This window comes from Stegostoma tigrinum, chromosome 5, assembly GCF_030684315.1.
Source record: "Stegostoma tigrinum isolate sSteTig4 chromosome 5, sSteTig4.hap1, whole genome shotgun sequence".
NCBI classification, from domain to species: Eukaryota; Metazoa; Chordata; class Chondrichthyes; order Orectolobiformes; family Stegostomatidae; genus Stegostoma; species Stegostoma tigrinum.
In genome coordinates, this window is record NC_081358.1 from 122,853,844 (window position 1) to 122,871,224 (window position 17,381).

At 45.1% G+C, this 17,381-nt stretch overlaps 1 protein-coding gene across 2 annotated transcripts in view; it reads right to left on the reverse strand.

Moving 5' to 3' along the window:
• Positions 1-1,328: 1,328 nt before the first annotated feature.
• Positions 1,329-17,381, reverse strand: part of mep1ba (meprin A subunit beta a) — a 39,536-nt gene continuing 23,483 nt past the window's right edge. For both annotated transcript variants that reach the window (XM_048528439.2, XM_048528440.2), the window contains 7 exons: positions 14,237-14,389; positions 12,986-13,195; positions 9,816-10,277; positions 9,548-9,730; positions 6,039-6,228; positions 4,357-4,567; positions 1,329-1,821 (listed from right to left, as the gene is read on the reverse strand). In XM_048528439.2, coding sequence (XP_048384396.1) covers positions 1,807-1,821; positions 4,357-4,567; positions 6,039-6,228; positions 9,548-9,730; positions 9,816-10,277; positions 12,986-13,195; positions 14,237-14,389 — 1,424 coding nt within the window. In that variant the 3' untranslated portion in view covers positions 1,329-1,806. The remainder of the gene's footprint in view (positions 1,822-4,356; positions 4,568-6,038; positions 6,229-9,547; positions 9,731-9,815; positions 10,278-12,985; positions 13,196-14,236; positions 14,390-17,381) is intronic.

The window sequence follows — 17,381 nt, forward strand, 5'->3', positions numbered from 1 at the left end:
TAAGTTCCAGATTGGCCTTTACAGAGTAGATGAGGAAAGGATGGTGCCTCTTGTGGATGAGTTCTGAACAAAGGCACACTGTTTTAAACTTTAGGGTCACTCTTTAAGGACAGAGATGAGGGGAGTTCTTTCTCTCAAAGGGTTATGTGAGTTTGGAGCTCTCTGCCTCAGATGGCAGTGGTGAAGGGGTTATTAAATATTTCTAAGGCAGAGGTGGACACATTTGTGTGAGACAAAAATCACGGGTGGATGGGAAATGGAGCATGAAGTACCACACAACCTTATTGAATAGCAGAGCTGAGGGGCTGAATGGTCTACGTCTGCACCTATTTCGTATGTTCACAAAGCCTTGGGTCACCAGCATGTGAACCTGTTCAGGTCTTATCTCAGAGGCACTAGGGGAGAATACAGCAGGGATAAGGTAGGGGGTCAGTGCTCACACTCGGCATATAGACCGTGCCACCAACAATAACTATCATGTCAATATAGCTAGTTGCTTATGTGGAACAATTGTTAACTTCAATGGACATATGGTGTATTAGGTTTTATTGGTATAGAGATTGAGTTTCGGAGCCATGAGGTCGTGTTGCAGCTGTACAAAACTCAGGTGGGGCCACACTTGGAGTATTGGGTACAGTTCTGGTTGCTGAATTATAGGAAGGATGTGGAAATATTGGAAAGGGTGCAGAGGAGATTTACCAGGATGTTGCTTTGTTTGGAGGGAAGGCCTTAGGAGGAAAGGCTGAGGGACTTGAGGCTGTTTTTGTTAGAGAGCAGGTTAAGAGGTGACTTAATAGAGACATACAAGATGATCAGAGGATTAGATAGGGTGGACAGTGAGGGCCGTTTTCTTCGAACGGTGTTGGCGAGCACGAGGGGACATAGCTTTAAATTGAAGAGTGATAGATATAGGACAGATGTCAGAGGTAGGTTCTTTACTCAGAGAGTAGTAAGGGCGTGGAATGCCCTGCCTGCAACAGTAGTAGACTCACCAACTTTAAGGGCATTTAAATGGCCATTGGATAAACATATGGATGATAATGGAATAGTGTAGGTTAGATGGGCTTCAGATTGGGTTCACAGGTCGATGCAACATCGAGGGCGGAAGGGCCTGTACTGCGCTGTAGTATTCTATGTTCTGTGACTCTTCTAGCTGGACCAGGGAGGTGGCTTTTCTCAAACCTGATGGAGCAGCACGTGTAATTTCTGACACTTCAGGAGAATGGCAGCAGTGAGTCTTTGTCATGAGGAGATGTGTAATAAACTGGCCTACCACCTAAAAGCTGTTGGCTGCTTATGAGCTCAAACAAATAACAATGAGTACAAGATGGGTCAATTGCTGCTTTAATAAGTATCCGTGAAATTGGCTGGCACAATTAAATGCACAGTAGGTCACAGGCAATCACAGTAATTGTACTCTCACATAAAATTCATTGACGAGTTGAGAATCAGGATAGAATCACAGCTAACATTGACTTTATGTACATTTGTAAATCTTGAATGAAGATTAAGAAGATACAATCATGTAACTTCATAAATGCCCATGAACTGGAGTGTGAAATATTTTGGTATTTTTCTAGCTGACATCATTGTTACGTTATTTAGAATTTTGATACTTTGCTGAATGTTCAGTTTCATCTCAAAACCAATACCTATGTTCACTCAATCCAATTTTCAAACAGAATGGGAAATATTCCCAAAGCAAAAACACCATTCATTATTTGATTAGGATTTGTTTCCCATCACTGTTGTTTGACTCTTCCTGTGTTTTCCCAGTGCCTGAGGAATCCGTTTCGTATTGTTTTCTCACATTGGGGTTTGCTGTGAAGACAATAATGGTTTAGACTGAGCAGAACTGTTAGAAAATCATCAACAATTTGTTCATCGGAACCAATCTGTTCAATAGATTGCTCGAGATGTGTAGTAATTGTAACGAGGTCAGCCACCTGGACCTCATAGAATCTGAGTTCCCTGATTGGTGTTGTTAATCTGGCCCAATCAGGGAGCCCTGGCTGACTGATATAACCAGGAGGGTCAGTTATCCCGCTCACTCTGAGAGCTGGCTCTGAGGGAGTTGGGTCAGTGCCATGTACTACACATTTGGACATAAAGGAGGACTTGGTGACAGGTCACCAGCCCTCAAGAAATACTTTCCAGATGGGTGCATTGCCTAAGTTACAGATCACTTCAAAGGAGCAGAAGGGTATGATTCCGTTTAAATGGGTTAACCTCAATGTTAAAGGAGAGCAGGATGTAATTATAGAGCCTTGCAGCACAGTGACAGACCGTTCAGTCCAACTCGTCTATGTTGACCAGATATCCTAATCTGACTTGGTCCCATTTGCCAGCATTTGGCCCATATCCCTCTAAACCCTTCCTATTCGTGACCCCATCCAGATGCCTTTTCAATGCTGTAATTGTACCAGCCTCCACCACTTCCTCTGGCAGCTCATTCCATACACACACCACCCTCTGTGTGAAAAAGTTGCCCCCTAAAGTCCCTTTTAAATCTTTCCCCTCTCACCTTAAACCTATGCCCTCTAGTTTTGGACTCCCCCACCCCCAGGGAAAAGACCTTGGCTATTCTCCCTATTCACACCCCTCATGGTTCCAATAAACTCTATAAGGTCACCCCCTCAGCCTCCAGTGACTCAGGGAAAATAGCCCCAGCCTATTCAGCCTCTCCCTATATCTCAAACTCTCGGACCCTGACAACATCCTTGTAAATCTTCTGTCAAGTTTAACACCATCCTTCCTGTAGAAGGGTGACCAGAATTGTAGGCAGTATTCTAAAAGTTGGAATGTGCACCCCGGACCAAAATCCAAAAAGAAAACTAAAGCTGGCATTGCCCACTCCTCTTCTGTATTCAGTGACTATACCGAAAAGGCATTGGTGAGTGCTGAATGAGGAGGGAGTCAAGCGTGGTTCTGATGCTGCAATAGTGGAATGTCTTGCCAGCAATTACAGCCTAAATCCACCCATCCAGAACCATGAGTTGCTGAAGGCCATGGTATTGAGTCGATTAGGGTGCCTTCCTGCTGCTGCGGGGCTACAGAGGAAAATTGGTGCATGGTTCAAGGGTTGAATTTGGGCCAGGATCCAGTAAAACCGAGTCCTTATCCCAGGGCCTCTGTGGTATTGGCAGGTGGGGAGGGTGTTGATTCAGAGTAGGTCGCAGGATGGCCAGAAAAAAACAACAGCTTCGCCAGTTTCACTGTAGGGATGGCAGGTTGCAAGTGAATGTAACTAGAACAGTGATTATAGGAGAAACTGAGCAGGATTTGGCAGAATTTATGGAGAGAAAGCAGAATTAACATTTCGGGTCCAGTGACCCTTCTTCAGAACTGATCGTAGCTGGGAAAATAATGTATATGTGCTGATGACAAGTGGTTGGTAGGAAGTAGGGGAGTCTAATGATGTCCGTGAAACCATTGCTGATTGTCAGGAAAAACCCGTCTGGTTCACTCATGCCCTTTTGGGAAGGATATCTGCCATCCTTACCTGGTCTGGCCTACATGTGACTCCAGACCCACAGCAATGTGGTTGACTTGTAACTGCCCTCTAGGCAATTAGGGATGGGCAATAAATGCTGCCTGGCCAGCAATGCCCTCATCCCATGAATGAAAAAAATAAGTCACCACATTACATGAAGGAATGTAATTCCTATGGAGACAGTACAGAGAGGATTTGCTAGAATGCTGACAGAGCTGGAGAATTGCAGCTACGTGGAGAGTTGGGCAGGTTGAATATGTTTTCCTTCGAACAGAGAGGGCTGAGGGGTGACGTGATTGAGGTATACAACATTGCGAGGGGTTGAGATAGAGTAGGCTGGAGGAACCTTTTTCCCTTGTCGGAGAGTTCAAAAGCCAGGGGATCATAGATTCAAGCTAAGTTGCAGAAAGATTAGACGGGACATTTTTACATAGAGGATGGACTGGGAATTCGCTGCCTGAGTTAGTGGTGGACGCAGCAACCCTAAACTCTTCCAAAACATACCTGGATCTGCACCTTGTGTGGTGTAAGCTGCAGGGCTATGGGCTATGGGCCATGGGCCGGGAGACAGGATTGGAAAGGGCATCTGGGTGTCTTTGGGTCAGTATGAATAAGATGGGCCAAACAGTCCCTTCTGTGTTGTACCATTTCCATGGTTCAGTGGAATCCAGGGACATGGGGAGCAGGTGATAAAGTGGAGATCGGTAGGTTGTATGGAACAACAGAGTGGACTGGAAGGGTTGAGGGGCCTGCTCCTATTTTTTATTCTGTGTCATTGATTTGCCAGCTGAAGCAAAATAATACAGATAGTAATTCGCCAGTAAAGTATGCATTTAAATGTCAGTTTTCATCAAAACACTCACGTTGGTTAGATTTGTTCCTTGCTCTCGATTATTGTTCTCCACTTTCTTGCGATATTTCCGTCTAAGATGGTAAACAGTGACCACGGTGACTATCAGCATGGCCAGAAACACGACGACAGAAGAAACTGCTGCTATCATCACAGTATCTTCCTGTTTGCTGTAGGTCTGACAGTATTGACCAGAATACCACCAATCCTCACCCGTTCGACACCTGGAGAAAGCAGCACCTCAGTTACGGATCAGACAGTGCAGTCCTGAGCGGGTACAGAAGGGAACTTCTTTCGCTTTGAATGATGTCTACTGCAACGCGCTTACTGACTTAACACAGCTGGGTTTTCCCTGGGCGGTGACATTCACTCAGGTACCTGTGGAGATTGGGGAGCGTGGGGGAGCAGACGTGATCCTGGGCCTCAGCGAGTGACTCCACAGGCTCTGGATCTCCCGCCAGGCCCACCCAGGCAGCTGAAGCAGGCTGGGAATCGCAAGGGGAACCCCCTCCCTGCCTCACAGGGAACAGCCTCACCAGCCTGGACAATTTCCATGAGGCAAATGGCGCCATCAGCAAATTGGGGGTTGGAGGCGGCAAGCCCGCTGTTTGATCCTGCTCTGCCTCTCATGAGCACAGCCGTTCTTTGCAACAGGGAACCCCTGACTTTTATTCTGCACCCCCTCTCCCCCCTAACTGAGTCTGTATCCAAGAAACAGATAGTCTTTGGGTGGCAGGTTGCTGTGGCTGGAGTAAAATTCCACAGTTGGGTCTTAGCTCAGTTGCCTGGACGGTTGGTTTGTGAAGGAGTATGATGCCATCAGCATGGGTTTAATTCCCATCAGCGGCTGCGGTTACCATGAAGAACTCTCCTCCTCAACCTGTCCCCTCACCCTGAGGTGTGGCGGCCCTCAGGTTATACCATCAGTTGTCTCTCTCTCTCATGAGACAGCAGTCCTGTGGGCCAGTAAGAATATAGTGACAGAACAATCATTGCAGTGATTGGCTAATTGTCTTTCTGTCCCGCCTCTTGGGCAGGGAGGGGAATCATCTGCAGTGGAAGGAAGATGACACAACCCCCAGCCCTGTCCCACCTATCCCTGCCCTCCAATGGGGTGTTGGGAAACTACAGTCCCTAAGAAGCCGCTGTCTTCGGCCTAAGGCAGCAAACCAAGGTCTGGTCTTCTCTCGCTGTCTTTGTCTGGAGCCACTCTTTGAGGATATGTTGGCCCACAGTATCCTAGCCATTAATCAACACCGAAGACAAAGGGATAACAAGGTGTGGAGCTGGACGAACACAGCAAGCCAAACAGCATCAGAGGAGCAGGAAGGCCGACACTTTGGGCCTAGACTCTTCTTCTGAAATTCCTGCTCCTCTGATGCTACTTGGCCTGCTGTGTTCATCCAGTTGTACACCTTGCTATCTCAGATTCTCCAGCATCTGCAGTACCTACTATCTCCGTAGATAAAGGAATGCGATCTGCTCGTAATCGCATTGTTGCTTGTGGGCAGTTGCTGTCCACGAATTGGCCGCTCCATTTCCAACATTACCATAGTGATGGCACTCCAAAAACACGTCATTGGCTGACATGTGCCAGTGCAAGATGCTATTGGGATAAAAGCTCCTCTCTGCTCATTACAAACGAGAATGTTACTGTAAGCCATCCCACACTGAAACAACAACAGGAGGTGTTACCTGCAATGGGGTTCTCCATCAGATATGACGCAGATGCCATTGTTTTCGCATTTAAAATCAGCGCACAAATCTGGGGCGCCAGTCACTGGCTGAGTGGTCGAGCCGCCAGGAGTGGATGTCACCGTGTGTGTGGTTACTGACGGAGTTGGCACTGATGGTGTTGGCTGAGGGCCAACAAGATGGGATACATCTAAAAGATCCGAGGACAAGGCTTGTCAACTCTCAACGCTGTGATTCATCGTCGAAAACGCAAATAAAAAGCAAAATGCCCGCGGTTTCCGGAGATTGGGCAGTATAAGCAGGGAAGGACAGAGAGAAAGGGGAGGTGAGAGAAAAATGGCGGCCCATGGGGACTCTATCCTCTCAGCCCTGGCCAACAGGAGCCAGCCAATCCATGGCAATTTGAGCCGCAGGATATTTACTGCTGCCCAGGCCCTAACTATCCTGCCTCCAGCTACAAGTGACCAGCAGCCTTCCTGCCCCAGCTGTGCCACCAAGAGGGGGCTGGAATTGAAGCCTGTTTCTAGTGCATGGAGTTTGGTGTGGCTTTACAGGGGCAGGGGCGTATCACTGGTGCTGGGCTAGCAGTCCACTTTTAGCAGTGCTTGAGGGGCTGATGGTTTGGGAAGCAAAGTGGAGTGGGAAGGGATACCGGGGTTGAGGGAGGGATCTGATTGAAGGTGTCCAGAAGTGTGGGTTGTGAGAATCTCTTTCCCCATCTCAGACCAGAAGGTGTAAGCTTACAGAGAGGAGAAAGTGGTTTGGTGGAGATCTGGGAGTGAATATTTTCACTCAGAGAAGGTGCTGCCTGACAGGTGAAGGCAGGCACTCAAGAAGCCATCTGAATGAGAACTGAATCTGCCAGGGGCTACAGACTAATTGCAGGAAAATGAGATTAGTGTAGTTTGGGGTTTGTTGGTTGGCACAGACACGGTGGGTTGAAGAGCCTGTTTCGATGCCATGACACGTCAGAAGGAGAGGAGTCTAGGGGCTAACCCAGGATGACAGCAATGCTTTGCAGGGACTGGTGCCAGGGACCCCACGAGGGAGGAGTACCCCTGGTTCACTACCATTATTCCTTCCATGGGTCTGTCCCACTGCTCCCGAATCTTATATTATCCTGATCATCCATATGTAATGCTGTAGGGGGAGGGATAGATTCACCACCAAGATCCTTCCTGATCGTTGGCATTGATTTCAACAACTGATAATATTGTGTGATGGAGGATTCCCAGGAAAAGGCTTCTGTCATAGGCAGGGTTGGTTGAGTAGGTTTATGGCAGAGGTTGTTCAAGCAGTGATATGACATCTGAGAGAAAAACAGAAGTTGCTGGGAAAGCTCAGCAGGTCTGGCAGCATCTGTGAAGAGAAAATCAGAGTTAATGTTTTGGGAAAATGTTAACTCTGTTTTCTCTTTCACAGAAGCTGCTAGACCTGCTGAGCTTTTCCAGTACCTTCTGTTGTTGTCCCTAATTTCCAGCATTCACAGTTCTTTTGGTTTTTATTCATGACATCTGAGGTCTCATGATGGTCCCTTCTGAGACATCAGGTACAACCTATGTATCATAACAGCTGAAAAGACATGCTTTTGTGGTAATTCCACTATCTCTCAGATTCGAGTCCCCCTTCCCCCCTGATCCAGAGGTGTGCAATAACAGCTCTGAACAGGGTAATTATTACAGCTAAAATACTCTCACATGGCTTTGTAACAAACACAAGACTGGTACAGCAATGGTTAGCACCTCCCTGGAACATTGCTTTATGTTCTGATGGGCCAGGCCCCTCAGGCACCCTTTCAGGCACTAACCGTCTTATACACCAGTAAGCTCCCAATGGTTGCCAGACTAGCTTGTGCTCTTGACTTTGTGGCTTCTATTATCCCAAGCAGGCAGGCTGCTGAGATCATTTCCCTCACTGGGAAACCTGCGGCAGGGCTGGGCCTGTAGGATGTGGATTGAACATTCGTGGGCATTTTGTGAGTTCAACAGCTGTGCAGCTACCACAAGGGGAGCATGAAATCCACACCAAGTTTCAGGAGGTGAAGTATGTGCAGCCGTCATGTCTGACTTAATGCAATTTCACTTTAATATAATGTAATTAAAGGTGTACTGATAAATAACTGTGAAGGAGTTGGCTGGATGGCTAGTTTGTGATGCGGAATGCACGATGTGGGCCTGAATCCTGAACCAGCTGAGGTTACTATGAAAGTCTCTCCTTCCCAACCTCTCCCTTTCACCGAAACATGGTGACCCTCAGGTTAAACCACAACCAGTTGTCTCTCTTAAATGAGAGGGCGGCACGTTGGTGGCTTTACCTTTACCTAAGAAATTGTCGTCTTTCTTTGGAAGTTGGATTTTAAGATAGAAGCAAAGAGATTTTGGTCAGTTCTGCAATTTCTTTTTGAAAGGGTCAGAAAGTCATTTTGGAACAGACACATCATTGCTCAAAAGACATGTGACTATCTCTGACTTGAGCAAACTGTGTGGCAGGCCGCTGTGGTGTTAATGGATAAGGTTGTTTTATATTGTTGGCTTTATGTCAAGACAAAGTAAACACATTAGGGCAATTTGGGTTCGACCCTGGTGAAATTCGTTATACCCAGGTGATATTTGGTAGATGCTCTTCTGATTTAAGTAGTTTGACAGCCTTTTCTCATTACCTGCTTTGAAATGCTTGAATCACATGGGAAAGGGTTCCTGATTGGTTGTCAAATCAACTCAGATTGTCAGTAGCTGGGGCATTGACTTGTCAGAACCAAGGCGGAGCTAGAGCTGCTCAATCTCCTGCATATAACTTCACAAAATGTCTTGAGGCTTGAAAATATTCCTTTAGTTTGCAGAGTACACGTATAAAAATATGTTCTTTCTAGTAACCATAAATGAACAGTGTTACAAGTTTGGCTGATGATCTTAAATTGGTTCTTAGTGTTAGTGTTAGTATACTTGGCATTGTTCAACAAGTTTTCCAATCATGGATACATATCCAACTGGAGTGGCGTTATTCTGGGTTTGCAAGCACAGGCTGGCTGAGTCCATGTTGGTAAAACGCATACCAACATATTTGCCATGAGATGTGATTCTGGTGCTGGGCAACAGTTGGGGAACAATCCAAGTGTGCTAACAGTAATACCGAGAACTAATTTAAGAAAACCAATCAGCCCCATAAGATCAGTCATTTACCCTTTCTAAAAGTACCATACATTCGCGCCAAGTGTCCTGTTCTACGCATAGAAAAGGAAAATGTTTGACCCTGAAATACCCTGGAATGTGGGAGCCTATCGTTCCATTTTGCTTCCTCTCTGGCAACACCTCAATCAAATCTGAGGTGACTGCCAACCAGCTGGAACCTCTCTGTACTGTATAAATGGTTTGAAATTGACATTCTTGAAGGACACAAGACCAAAATCTTCAGCAGCGTGATTGCCCTTTCAGCAAAATTTTAATTCTTTTTCACCATATAACTGTTCTGGTGCAGAAGGATGCAAAAATGGCTAGAATATAGAATCATACCTTCCATGGTCAACAGGAAGTAGACATCATCTCCCTTGATAAACTCTCTGCTTTTCAACCTCTCGTGGGATAAAAATACACTGGTCCCACTTCCAGGCCCCCGATAGTACCTGGTGCCATCAGTATCTGTTACTAAAACTCCGACTTTGTCAGGTCTGTCCCAAAAGTAGGATGATTGGTAGGCTGTAAAGCAAAGTCATACCACAGTTAACATGGACAGCCAAAATTGGAAGCGAATGCAGAAGGACTGATAAGGATGTTCCCTGACCTTCTTCAGGGTCTGTGGTGACACTTCTTTGATGGGACATGCGCCGTCTAATATCTGGATGTTGATCCATCAACAACATTGTGCACTGCTTCCATGGGCATGGCCACTGCAAATTGTCATCGTTAGGTCCGCTGACCAAGTGGAAATACACAGCTAGGTAGGAGGGGCGACTGCTTGTTCCATTCACATACAGGCTAATCTGAAATCCGTACCCCTCGCTCGAGGACAATCTCGGACTGTAAATTATGCCATCCACCCCCGAGGGACTAGAGTCTAAAAGGCGGGTAAAGTTCTTGATATGCCACACATGGGTGGGGCAATGCATTTCCGAGAGGTTGACGTCATCGATGGAGATTCCTCCAGTCAAACTGCCTGCCCCTTTCACTCCTTCAAACACAACACGGAACTTCTTGGAGACAGCCAGGCTAATATGGTGAAGTTGCCAATAATTCAGATCTGCACCTGTTCAAGGAAACAAAGCAGGTTTCAGAAATATTTTCTTGTAATCTTAGTGCTGCTTTGAATTTTTGAGTGCTTTGGCTCTAAGAGGTCTGACCTCCCAAAATCAAGGAACATTACTGGAAAATACACTGGCACGATCTCTGCTAGTAATGAAATAACTCAATTTCTGGACTCGATGCAAACTAATGGATGAAGATTGATCGCTAAGATTAGCCAGTAGGTCCATTATCATTGTCCCTGAAGTAAGGTCGATGAACCTGAAATATTACCTCTGCTTTCTCTCCACAGATGTCAGACCTGCTGAGCTTTTCCTGCAATTTCTGTTTGTCGCTGTGTTGCAATTGTACAAGGATTGTGTGTGTTGAACAGTGTGTTATTGTCAATTTTTACACACTCAAAATCTTTTTTTTTAATTCATCCAATAGGGTGTGGGCATTGCTGATTGGGCCAGCATTTATTGCCCGTACCGAATTACCTGAGAGAGGGTGTTGGTGTGTCACCTTCGTGAAGTGCTGAAGGCCTTGGGGTGTAGGGTTACCCACAATGCTGTGAGGGAGGGTATTCCAAGATTTTGACCCAGTGACAGTGATATATTTCCAAGTCAGGATGGTGAGTGTCTTGCTTGGGGACTTGTAAGTGTTGGTGTTCCCATGTCTCTGCTGCTCTTGCCCTACTAGATGGGAATGGTCGTGGGTTTGGACGGTACTGTCTAAGAAGCCATGGTGAGTTGCAATGGTGCATCTTATAGATGGTACACTCTTGAGTGCCAGTGGTGGAGGGAGAGGATGTTTCAGGATGTGGTGCTAAACAGTGGACTGCTTTGTCCTGGAGGGTGTCAAGTATCTTGAGAGTTGATGGAGCTGCACCCCATCCAGGCAAATGGGGAGTATTCCATCACACTCCTGACTTGACCCGTATTTGTTTAAATGTGATGTATTTTTGGACTGCCTCCAAATTTCCCCTTTCTCTTTCCCCACAACCATTGAAAGAACTTCAAGGCATGATATTTGGATTGGTCATTAGTGTTTTTTGATTTTATTTGCTACCAATTATTTACATTTGGTGCCTCAGCTTTTTCCACAACTCAATGAGTGCAAGACTGATCTACAACCAAGCTCTATAGCTACCTTTGCCCGTGTGCCTCAATATTATGGTTAACAAAAATATCCATTGTTAAAATCACACAACACCAGGTCATAGTCTGACAAGTTTATTTGAAAACACAAGCTTTCGGAACTTGCTCCTTCTTCAGATGTTAGTGAGAGAGATAGTATCAGACAGAGAATTTATCAGTAAAAAATCAAAGGGACACACCACTGATGAGGATCTACTAAACAAATCTAAGATGCTGTTAAATCTTTAATGAGTTAGAAGGTTTTAAAACTGAAATCTGACAGTGACCAGATAACCTTTTTCTGCAATGTTGGTTGAAGATTAAATATTAGCCAGAACATTGGGGAAATCTCCCCTGTTCTTTCTCAAAATGATCCCACAAATTGCAAAGAGGAGCTTCAGTTAAACATCTCAGTTGACATTCACATCTTTCCACTACTCACTAAATATCACACCAGGGCATTCATTGATTATTACAGATGTCACGAGGCTGTGTGTTTAAGAAGTTATTTTGTTCTGGTGTTTTTTTGAAGAAAGGTTATAAATCAAAGGCACCGAGCAGCCTACAGTACCAGTAATTCAACAGCTTGGGAGACCCTGGGTTTTTTGTTAAACAGCCTGAATGGGTCTGGCCAGCTCTCAGACATCAGGATTTCTTGGTTCTTGCGTTTATCTTTAAACAGAAACTTTTGGGGTCTCAACTGAGTTGGTAGCTTCTGTGAATATTTCCTGGCTGCTGTTCTTTCTAAATTTTCTCCATGTTCTTTCCTCCTGGATTGGAGGACTGCATGTGAGAATTGGTGTCTGAATTTGAGTTTTTGCCAAGAGGTGTGTTTATGAGAAGTTGCTGCATTGGAACAGTTAATTAGTAATATCTATTAGTCTGTTAAGTTTTCCAGTAGAATTAAGTTATTCCAAATTCCTCTTTCTTTGGTCGTATTTTACTACAGTATTTAAATAAATTGCGTTTTGCTTAAAGTTGATTAGTTTAACCAGCCACACTGCATCTTGAACAGGCTCTTCACATTTGTCTTTAAAATAAGAAAACATTAGGGTTTAGGCTATCTTCTTAAAAACATTTTGAGGAGGCCTGTCTGCTCAATCAGACAGTGAAGTATCTGCGATAATGGGAACTGCAGATGCTGGAGAATCCAAGATAATAAAGTGTGAAGCTGGATGAACACAGCAGGCCAAGCAGCATCTCAGGAGCACAAAAGCTGACGTTTCGGGCCTAGACCCTTCATCAGAGAGGGGGATGGGGTGAGGGTTCTGGAATAAATAGGGAGAGAGGGGGAGGCGGACCGAAGATGGTGCAATGGGAGAGAGATTCCCTGAGGTTGGTCCGGAGGGAGGAGGGTAACTTCTTCAGGTTAGTATCTGGAGTGGGTTTTGAATTCAAAATCTGATGATTTACCAGAAAGGATGCCGGTCCTCTGTAGCATAAAGCACATCTATGGCCTGGAGCTGTGAATTATATTTGAGAAAGAGGTGGTATTGTTTATTTTTAACTTGTAATCCTGTCAGGGTTATACCGTCCTGCAGGCTGCACATTTTTAAATGATGTGAAGCTCATTCTTTGACCTTTAGTCACCTACCTTTCACTGCATTGACTTTCGTTAAGGTACCATTGGGGTTAGTTTCGTCGTAAACCCTCACCCAGATGTTCAGCTCATCGTTCACACTCCCACTGTTGTAGGAGTAAAACTGCAGACACTGAAAGCCGCGTTTCGGGTAATAGATTCGAGTTTCCAGTAGAGCACTCTCACCGACTTGATTGGCGCTAAAATGCATGAAGTACCCGATACCTGCCAAACAACAGAATTAAAGTGTTTGGTTAACAAAGCCACCGCTATATTCATTGGTAGCCATAACGTGGAGGTGCTGGTGTGGGACTGGGGTGGATAACGTCAGAAGTCACATGACACCAGGTTTATTAAAAATCGCAAGATATCGAAGGGCTGCCCCTTCATCAGGTGAAGTGACTTCTGACTATTTCAGTTAACCGAATATTATGTATAAAAAGCAGGGGAGTTATGCTAACTTAGTAAAAATTTGTTCATGGGATGTAGGTGTCACTGGCTGGACCAGCATTTGTTACCCCCAAGGCAATCAGGAATCAACCATACTGCTGTGGCTCACAGGTCGGCCAGACTGGGTAAAGATGGCAGATTTCGGTCCCTAAAAGGCATGAGTGAATCAAATAGTTTTCACAACAATTGACAGGGATTATATGTTCATCATTAAGCTAGATTTTATTGATTGAATTCAAGTTGGCATGGTAAGAATTGAGCTGCTGTCCTCAGAACGTTAGCCTGGGAGTGTCAGGATTACCAGACGCTACCACTACACACCATCATAAGTCTGATTTGGAATATTGTATTCAACAGTGGAACTATGGTTCAGGGTGTTTTGTTTCCCCTTTATTCTTTCATAGATGCAGGTGATGTTGAGGCCAGCATTTGTTATCTGTCCCTGTTTACTCCCTGAATTGAGTGGCTTGATACTGGGCCTCTGGATAACAGTCCAGCGATAATGCCACTCAGTCAGCACCTCCCCTTAAATTGATACAACCCTGTTGCATCAAAGAGAGTGGAACTAATTACCTGGCTCTGTCAAAGCATGCACTTCAAAGGGCTGAATGGCCTTTACATGCTCTTCAGGAATGTAGGATTCAGATTTCCACTTCTCAAATGCACCAAAGGGATCCTCTGACTGAATGCCAATCTAATGTCAACTGTTGCGAAGAGGAAGTGCTGCTGATTTCCATTGTGGGCACTTGCTTGCCATGAGTTAGGTTGGGAAATGTGATTCCTGATGAAACGTTTTACAAAGGGATGTGACTGTACCTGCGCAATCACCCATGTTGGTGTAGTCTTGGTCAGGCCCAGGCAGGGCTTGGTTAACACGTTGCCAAACGACCCTGTTGTCTGGAACTTGAATCATGCCGCAGATGCTCTCCAGCTCAAAGCTGCACCGATCCAGAAAGCTAAGAGAGGATGCTAAGATGGAAACAAAAGCAGAAAGGTGAGTTCATTCTTTACTACGACAAAGGCTGTTTTCATTTATTTGGTACCTTTCACGCTGACAGCAGAACATCCCGAACAAATTTAACATCAATGGCATACTTTTTGTAAGGTGGTCACTGTTGTAGTCATTTGTGCACAGCAAGCTTCCAGAAACAGCTATGGGATAATGGCCAGACAAACAGTTTTTGTTGATGATGATCGAGGGTTAAGGGTTGGCCAGGATAAAGCTGCTGCTCTTATTCATAACATTGAGAATGTTTTAGGATGTGCAAAGAAGACCAACTCAGAAACACTGAGAGAGTGTAAGGAAAAACTCAGTGGATGTCTTAGTTTGGGAATTGGCGCCCTAGTGGTAACTGCATGGGACTGCTAATCCAGAATCATAGAAACCCTACAGTGTGGAAGAAAGCCATTCAGCCCATCAAGTCCACACCAACCCTCCAAAGACCATCCCACCCAGATGCACCCTATCCCCTGAGAGGCTCCAGTTACTGACCTGGGGGCCATGGGTTCCATTTCACCACATCTGCTAGTAGGATTTCAAGTGGCACTGAGATGAAAGATCATTTCTGATCATATTGAATGATGGAGCAGGACCTCAGCCTACTCCTGCTGCTAGTTTCTGTCTTTAAATTCAATTAATAAATCGGAACTTATAAAGCTAGTGACAGTAAAGATGACCTTGAGAATATCATTAGTCATTATTAAAAACCCGTCTGGTTCACTAAAATTCTGAAGAAGAGCGACCCACCATCTGGTCTGAGCCTTCACATGAATCCAGAACTACAGGACTATAACTGACCTGAGAGAGAAAGGAGGGCCGTGGTTTAACATCTTATCAGAAAGGCAGCATCTCTGACTCAGCCTCACTAATTCTGCTCTGGTGGGACTTGAACTCACAACTTTGTGACTCAGAAGCCAGATGTTGCAAAATGATGTTCTCCAGGCTCAATAAAGGCAAAATCCTGCAGATGCTGGAAATCTGAAACAAGCACAGAGAACGCTGGAGTACTGGCAGTGTCTATGGAGAGAGAAACAGCCTTAATGATTCGGGTCAAATATGTTCTGAAGAAGAGTCATACTGGGAATCAATACGTTAACTGTTTTTCCCTGCATTCTCTCAGTGTTTCTCCAGTTTGAGTTGGTCTTCTTTGCAACAAGCAATTCATCTAGTCTCATTGATCCATAGAGGTGTACAGCACACTAAAAGGCCCTTCAGCCCATCAAGTTTGTAATGGTCGAAAACAGCCACCTGATTATTCCAATCCTATTCCCCAGCACTGGGCCCATACACTTGTATTCCTTGACATCACAAGTGCACATCTAAATACTTCTTCAATGTTACGAGGGCTTCCACCTCTACTCTGTCCCCTATATTTGCTGCTCAGAATGCAGTCTCCTCCATACCGGTGAGATTAAACATAGACCAGGTGACCTCAGCTCATTCCACAAACATAACCTTGATCTCCCAGTCACTGGCCATTTCAATTCACCATCTCGTCCTAATGCTCCCCTTTCTGTCCATCACCAGCTGCTGTGTTCCACCGAAGCGAGCTGGACTCAACATTGAGATCAAGCACTTGACGTCAGGAATGCTGTGTGCCAATCTGAATGCTATTTTCCCCCCAAAAGTGCCAATGTGTAACTTCTACTCATAACTTTACTTTCAGTCAGAATTGACCTTTATTCTGTCATTATCTGAATCAATACTCTGCTTCGTTGTTTCAACAATTGCCAATCCTCTGAATTGTGTTCCACACATGATGCTCTGGCTGATCTCTAACCTTGTGTTTTGTCCACTTGCCTGGATGGATGCAGCAACAGCAACATTCAAGAAACTCAATAAAACCTGAAAGAACTGCGGATGTTGTTAATCAGGAATAAAAACTGTTCTGGGGAAGGTTCACCGGACCCAAAGCGTTAACCCTGTTTTTTCTTTCACAGATGCTGCCAGACCATCTGAGCTTTTCCAGAAACTTCTGTTTTTGTTCAAGAAACTCAATATTGTTGAGGATAAAGCAGGCTGTCTAATTGGCAGCACATCTCCTACCTTCTATTCAACAGCCATTCCCTTGATCATCAAATGCTACTATCTCTAAATCAGTAGCAGCAGTGTGTACCATCTACACTGTACTGTGCAGAATTCACCAAAGTTCCTCAGGCAGCACATTCCAAACCCACGATGACTTCCATCTAGAAGGACAAGGACAGCAGATACATGGGAACTCCGACCCCTGAAAGTTTCCCTCCAAGCTACTCACCATCACAGAAATGTATTGCCATTCCTTCAGTGACACTGGGTCAAAATCCTGGAAATCGCTTCTTGATGTTAGTGTGGGGGGATAATTACAGCCCATGGACTGCAGCGATTCAAGAAGATAATTCATTAAATCTTCATGAGTGATGTGCAATGAAACCTGGCTTGGCCAGCAACATTTACATCGCATGAACTAATGAGAAGCTTGCTAGACCATTAAGACTCAAGCTCATCACTGTGGGTCTGGAGTCACATTGGCCAGACCAAATGAGGATGACAGATTTCCTTCACTAAAGGTCTTTGGTGATGAGGATGAGTTTTCATCTAAAAGGACGAAGGTGGCAGATACATGGGAACACCACCACCTCCAAGTTCCCCTCCAGCCACTCACCATCCTGACTTGGAAATGTATCGCAATTCCTTCAGTGTTGCTGGGTCAAAATCCTGGGATTCCCTCCCTAAGGGCATTGTGGGTCAACCCACAGCAGGGGGACTGCAGTGGTTCAAGAAAGCAGCTCATCCCCCACCTTCTCAAGAGCCAATTAGGGATAGTTAAGAAATGCTGGGCCCAGCCAGTGACACCCACATCCCAGAAAATGAATAGAAAAAATATGACAGCTCACTATTTTCATGGTCACTATTACCAACTCTAGTTCTTTAATATTAAAGTTATTCACCAGATTTAAAGTCTGTGCTGCCCTTGTCATG